Genomic DNA, 7,252 nt, shown 5'->3' with positions numbered 1-7,252 from the left:
TTCCTGCTATTGCCAAAAAAGTAGTAAAAGCTTTCCAAGACTACATAAGGTGAGCATAAGTGAAATGAGTTATCTGTAAAGGTTTTGATGTCTTGCTCAAAAATATTTATAAAAGTAGATATTATGAAAAGCTTAGTGTTTGTTCTGAGCTTTAAGACCTAAGATAAACCAGTCTCAATTTTCAGCAATACTTTGATGTTTACATCTTGTGCCTAGATCACTGGGTATTTTCTCTTGCTCAGCTGTTCTGAGATGGAGGGACAGATACCAGCTGAACACAGCTTAATTCCAGGCAAGGAGATAATACAATAAAAAGTGTTACTTGAGAGCTGCTTCTGCTAACTGTAAAGAAATATTCAGAAGAAGGCTTTTTAAAAGTGGAATTTGAATAACAAAGGTAATTGCTTCCTTGGATGAAGAGAAGAATCATCCCACAACAAAGAATAAAACAAAAGTCGTAAATTTAAGCAACGATACTTTTTAGAAGGAGGAGTGGTTTCTTTAAAAAGCAATTAAATCCTCAAAAATGGAAGCCTCAAAAGAATCATGAAGATGGAAAGTTTGAACTCAGTATGAAGCACAGAAGCCGATGAAGACATTATAAAAAGTTCTCTGGATGCAGTGAGAGGCTGCCTGTATCCCATCTATAATTTTTGAGGGGTTCAAATGGGTAAGATGATTGTGAGAAGCAGGGACAGATTATTTTGCACTGGGAGACAGGATCTATTAATGAGTCTCTTTTCTTAAGATGTGGAAGGAATTCTTTTCTTGACAAATCAATGTAGCCTCTATACTTGAAATTTTTATCACTTTGCATGATGAGCTGCTTTTGTTTCCATAAACTATTAAATGTTATGCAAAAAATGAATTCTCTGTTAAGTAACCGAGCTTCTGAACGTTGCAGGTTAACTCCTCACTCGGTTTACAGCCCAGAAACCTATGAAGGTCACTGGAAGCAGCTCACAGTCCGTACCATTTTTTTGGCCACGTTATGGCAATTGTTTATTTTAATCCTCAGGTATTTAAGTTGATATGTTATGTGCAACTGAGACACAGCTTTAAAATTACATAAATTTGACTTTATGAATAGTGCATGTAAAAGAGAAATAGAATAATTACTTGGTGTAGTTTACCTTGCATTACCACTCTTCTATTTGGACTAGCTGATATATGCAAATGAACAAGTAATTAATAGGCTTACAGAAGGCATACACTAAATCATATCTTTCACTCACTAAGATGATTATTCTCCCTTCTTTTAAATGAAACCTTTAGAAATTAAGTAAAGAAGAGCTAGCTGACGTGAAAATCTCTCTGGCAAAGTACTTCACAGAAGGGCTGGGGAAGAGCAGTGGCGTTACTTCTCTGTACTTTGTGGAGGAAGGACAAAGGTGAGGGAGTTGAATTTGCTTTGGGGGATTTTGGTAGTAGCTGGATTTTTGTTGTTGGCAACAGAAAAGTTAAGTTTCCACACCATTATTTTGCCTATGTCATAAAAGTAGCAGCTGTATTACTAATTTGTTGCATGGTTATTTACCTTTTCCAAAAGAGACTCCCCAAATTTCCCATTCTTCTGTAGTGGTCACTGGATAAAGGCAGGTGGAATTTCAGTGGGTGAACGCACTACTAGCTGCTGTCTCTCAAGCTGTAGAAGTGTTTACTGCAGCAGATGAATACTTGTTATCACACAGTAACTTCTGCCTCCTTTCTTCTCTATTTTATGTGATTTTTTCATCTCCTCCACAGAGCACAAGGCTCACACTGTCTTAATTTAGAGACAGCGTAGGTCCTGCTGTTTGCATCCATGGCACAGTAGTACACTGTAACAAAAAAGTGGCCAAGAAGATAAGTCTCTAAAAGGATATGATAAATGTCCCACTGTTAATTACTGCATAGTATGTAGCACTACAGTTTTTAAGAGGACTACAGCTTTGGTAAAAACTGTAACACACATGTTTGTTTTCTTTCTTTTTTTTTTTTCCCCTCTTTATTTTGCCTTTGCCCTCCCTCACCCAGGAAATCTCCCAATCTAGAAGACTTGCCTTTGGAGCATGTGGCTGGTGATAAATACATCTATGAAGAACTTCTTGGCCTCAAATTTAGAATTTCTCCTCATGCATTTTTTCAAGTAAGGATGATACAAAGTTGCAAATTTAACTGAATTTGCATTTATGCCCTTAAGATTTCTTAGTGCTGTGTAAGAAGGTATTCTATACCTAGAGATTTAATCTTTTATCTATTTGGTGTGAGTAAATACCTTTGAGTATTACGTTTGGCTGTAAAAACAGTGAGTGAGTGTAAACTTCAAAGAAAGATGTTGAAGACAACTTTTTTCTTCTTACTAGTTCAGTATCATTTGCTTCCTGTTGGAACAACAGCCTTTATGTACACAGAACGTTCAGGGATCTTTGTAGTACTAATTTTTGTTTGCTTTTCCAAAACTTTATTCTTCCCTTACAACACTTTAAAGCCACAGCAGGTAGCCTGGATTGTTGAAATGGAAAGTATGGAAATAGGAAGGAACTATATTATCCCTTGGCATCATGAATATGTTGAAGTTAAACCGTATTTTTTTATTATTTGCCATAGATTATAGGCCACTTTTTTTTTTCCACAATGTGCTTTGCTTGCTTTAGAGGCACTAGTTTAGAAAGCTTATTATGTACTACTTCTTTAATCATAATGTGTAATTGCAGCATTTACTTTAAAGCAGTATCACAAACAGTGTTAAAATAAAGCTTGGTGAGTGTTTTGTCATGGTTATGTTGTCCTGCTCTAGAATCTCTACTACCACCTACTTAAGGAGAGGACACATTTTTAAAGTCTGGACTTCAATTTATTGCTTAGCATTTTGCTTAATTATTTTCTTTGTTGTCTCCTCTAGCTTCCAGACTTACTTTTTAGGTACTGTAGAACAAATCATGTTTTTCCTAGAACACAGATAACAAAACATTACTTCTCAGAGAGAACTGATTGAGACTTTAACAATGGAAGGGTGATCTCTTAACAGGTGCTGGTCTAGGTCAGTTATATGTGATTCTAGCTTATGTGTGAAGTTGGACTTGGTTCTTAGAAACAACGAAAAAGAAAACATACTTTCCTAAGACTCATTAAAACAGATTTACTGTTTATGAAGTGGACCTATTTGACATGTAACTTTCCCAGGTAAACACACAAGCTGCTGAAGTTTTGTATACTGCCATTAGGGAGTGGGCACAACTGAGCCAAGAGAGCACTGTACTTGACATTTGCTGTGGTACAGGAACTATTGGGATTTCTTTGGCCAAGGTAAGCGAGTAACCTCTCTTCCTGGAGATAAGCTACTTTGAACAGATGTAGATCTCAAGTTGTGCTTAATGAAATAAAATACTTGATGTACTTGAAATGCAGCACATTATATCCTGATTTTTTCAATTAATTTCTAATTAAACCTCAGCTGTTTCACCAGATCGTTATGAAAGCTCACCCTTGTGTTGAGCAGCCTGTTATCTGGAAACTAATTCAGTCAAAAGAAGCAGCAGTTCTGTAGGATAGCCAAAATTTACTAGAATCTAGCCATTTTCCTAGGTTGGCCTTTCTCAGAATGCTTTGGATATGAATAACCAACATTTCTTTTATCAGTTTTAGAGTGGAGCTTTTTAGACCATATGAGGAAGTCTGGCTCCAAAAAAAAAAAAAAGAAAGATGCCAGCACAACTGGAGTCTGTCACGTACAGGTTGGGGTAAATGGTGTTCATCCCACAATTTCAGTCTAAAAAAATCCCTATTTATTTGCACAGGTCCCTTCTCAGCCTTTTTTCTGGCTGCAAGGCACTAATTCTCTGACCAGGTACTAGTCAATGTTCAGGTATAATAGTTAATTGCTGACGCTATGAATAATGTTTAAATTTATATTTACATACCACAGATGGATCTTTTTCTACTTTATTCTATAGAAAGTAAAGAAAGTGATTGGGATTGAACTCTGCCAAGAAGCTGTGCAGGATGCCAAAGTGAACGCCCAGATTAATGGTTAGTTACGCTACAACGCCAAGATCTTTGCTTGTTCAGAAGTGTAGTAGTCATAGAGTAGTTGCTCTTTACGTTATCTAAGCAGCTTGGAATTACATGGTGTTGATAGTAATCTTGTCCATTATAAACATTTAATCTCTCTTGAAAACAAATAGCATGTTAGTCCACAAGATCAATTTTCCTGTTGACTAACAGCTAGCTTTTTTTTTCCCCCCTCCAAAAATAAAACATTTCAGGGTAAAAGTGAGATGAAGCCAGTTACCCTCATAAATAAAGCATTAACAGTAGCTGTTTTTTAAGGGGTTTTGCTTTAGTCTGGATAATGGAAGATGCTCAAGTTATTGTTTAAATGATGTGAAGTACCAGTGATTGCTTCAATTACACTGGTTTCAGGGTAGACTAAACAATTTGTACTTTCGAAGGCATCCAAAATTAATATCCAGTTTGAGTGTACTGAAAGTTGTGTTGACTGGATAAGTACTCTGATAACTTTTTTTTTTTTTTTTTACTAGAACTGAATAATATTGAATTTTATTGTGGGAAGGCTGAGGATATTGTTCCTTCCCTAATTAACATATTAGCTCCTCAGAACCTGATTACTATTGTGGATCCACCACGAGCAGGGCTGCGTAAGTTTTTACCTTCTCTTAAGTTTTAAGTCTATTCTCCTACTTGGTGTTTGGTGGTGAACATAAAAAAGCACTAATGGAATAAATAAGGTGGGAGGCTTCATGTATAGCTTGAAGCCACTGGGAAATGCAGTAGTTTTGTTCATGCTGGTGTTTTACTCTGAGTTTGTTAATGCACACAAAACTAGTAAACAGCTCTTTTGGTTTTGATCATCTAGATTCCAAGGTAATTCTTGCCATTAGAAGAGCTGAACAGCTGAAGAAGCTTATCTACGTATCCTGCAATCCCAGAGCTGCAATGAATAACTTTGTGGAGTGAGTATTTCTTGTATTCAGTTGACTAAGGAAATGTGGTAAGGAGAAAAAAAATGTGCTCCTTGGGGAGGGGGACTGTCACTGGAATTTTTTCAGCCATGTTCATTTGAGGTTTACCTTTCACCAGAAACAGCTGACAGCTGCTACACAGCAAGCTTGGAACTATATTACCCAATCTGCGAGTAATAATGGAAGTATTAGGGGTGGTGGACAACCCTATCATGGAGTTGAGGCTTGGGGAAGAAAAAGCTTTCTTAGAAGAGTAGCAGTGATGAACAGTATTACCAGGATGTTAACACAGTTCTTCCTCGCCTTTCTTTTGCCTTTCCCATCAAGCCTTTGCCGGGCCCCTTCCAACAGAGTCAAAGGAGCTTCCTTCCGTCCCGTTAAAGCAATGGCTGTGGATCTCTTCCCTCAGACCAGGCACTGTGAGTTACTGATATTCTTTGAAAGGGTTGACTATGCAAACGGGAGCTCTGCTGAAGCAACACCTGATGCTGCTCAAGTCATGGCAGCAGGATGTGACTCAGAGTGCTTGGATGGCGCTGACCCGTCTAACACTGATGTGAGCCAGGCGCCTTCTGTACGGGTAGATGCTGCATTAGAAGAGGGGGAATCAACTTAACTCATGACTGACAGTTTCCAGAAACTACTTTTGTTTGTTAATAACTCCACTAACGTTGTTTCTGTAACATCCAAGTAATAAATCTCTGTACAACAGAGTGGTTGCAAGGCTTCCAAATTATTTCATCATACTAATTTGAGTTAAATTTCATTATGTACTATTAGGCCAAATCCTGCTTTCTCCTCCTGCCCTCAGGGGGAAACTTAGGTGCCGTGTCTTTTGAATAAGCTAGTCAAGATGTAGTAATCTTAAACCTTCTGTAAATCATTCACTTGCTCAATCTTCACTAGGAAGCAATAAACTCATGTTCTAGTAAAAATGCCACAATCTCCACAGTTGAAGTCAATTTTATTCTGAGAATGTAGCATCACTGACAATACAATAAAGGCTTTCCTAGGTCATTTCCTACAATGTACAAGTAAAGCTGAGATGACCTCACTGTAGGTGGGCCCTCATCAGTGAAAACTTACAGCCAGAAATTAACTACCACCACCAGGCAGGGCCATCGATCCTGACAGGAAAAAGTAAGAAATTTTTAATTTTTGAGAAAGAAGCTGATTTTCCTCTCAGACTGTTATTAACATTACTCAGCAGATACCTTCAGTAAAGTACCTCCTATGTCACAATGATCTCTAGGAAGTTTGGCCCCACTGAGGCTTTTTGATCCTGTAGTAGCTTTCCACCTCAGCCTTGTGGAAAACATTTATGGACAAGTGATGTCTAATTCAGTGATGAGTGAAGAATGAGAAAGCAGTAGGAATATGACCTCAGCTTATTCAGTGTTTGAGGCTGTAACTGAAGTACTTTCAGACACAGTGTACAGTACTCAAAAGGATCTTATCTCAGGTATCTTCCCAACTGTTTTACTTGGAGCCCTGTGTAGTTGTATTTAATTCACAACCTCAATTCAGTAAGCATGTATGGCAGACACCCAGCTCACAACAGTGAACACTACTTAACTACGCGGCCCAGCACCTTAAGCCACACTCCCAATGTCAGTATTGGGCACTAAGACAAACCTGGTTGAGACTCCTACCCTTGCACAAGTTGCTCTCCAGTCAGGATTCACGCTTCTGTACAGATCCTCAGCACCTGGCATTAATTTAATGGACTGTGATCCACACTACAGAACAGACAATAATACTGGTTGTTAAAGGAATAACCATTTTAAATATCACGTTATTGAACATACTTGTAATTACATTTAATACAGACTGAATGAAATGCTGATAACTCTGCCTTTCCAGTTAGGCAGGCCTGTGACAACAGGTACCAAACAACTTCGGGTTGGGTCATTTCCAACTGCTGACATCATTTAAGTAAAAATACAAATTCCAATTCAAGAAAGAGTTTTAATTCAATTTCATTCCATGTCTAACCATGTAAACATTCAGTTCCTTACCAAAAAGTGATAAAACAAGTACTTCCATAACCAATGAGCCTGTACTGATTTAATTTCTATTTAAAAACACCTACAGGAATCAAAGTATAAAAGTTCCTTTACTAAATATGCTTAAGCTATCATAATACTGATCACACTGGAGCATTTTATAATATCAAACTTTATTGCTCAAAACTAATTGTCTGAAAAATACACATGTAGTACTCAAAAGACCAAACACATAGGATTATATGATTGTGCAGAAAAAAAGCAAGCAGAGGCTCAGTGAAA

At 37.5% G+C, this 7,252-nt stretch overlaps 1 protein-coding gene across 1 annotated transcript in view; it reads left to right on the top strand.

Annotated features, from left to right (window-relative positions):
- The window catches only part of TRMT2A (tRNA methyltransferase 2A), a gene marked incomplete at its 5' end in the record, with an annotated part of 7,396 nt that extends 1,816 nt beyond the window's left edge, over positions 1 to 5,580 (top strand). The window contains 10 exon segments of the mRNA XM_010166774.2: positions 1 to 49; positions 905 to 975; positions 978 to 1,018; positions 1,276 to 1,391; positions 2,017 to 2,128; positions 3,166 to 3,288; positions 3,936 to 4,011; positions 4,524 to 4,640; positions 4,859 to 4,955; positions 5,292 to 5,580. The exon segment at positions 1 to 49 is cut by the window's left edge and continues 133 nt beyond it. Coding sequence (XP_010165076.2) covers positions 1 to 49; positions 905 to 975; positions 978 to 1,018; positions 1,276 to 1,391; positions 2,017 to 2,128; positions 3,166 to 3,288; positions 3,936 to 4,011; positions 4,524 to 4,640; positions 4,859 to 4,955; positions 5,292 to 5,580 — 1,091 coding nt within the window.
- Positions 5,581 to 7,252: the final 1,672 nt, after the last annotated feature.

This window comes from Antrostomus carolinensis, unplaced genomic scaffold (assembly GCF_000700745.2).
Source record: "Antrostomus carolinensis isolate BGI_N321 unplaced genomic scaffold, ASM70074v2 scaffold16584, whole genome shotgun sequence".
Taxonomy (NCBI): Eukaryota; Metazoa; Chordata; class Aves; order Caprimulgiformes; family Caprimulgidae; genus Antrostomus; species Antrostomus carolinensis.
This window is presented reverse-complemented; position numbering and strand designations above follow the sequence as displayed.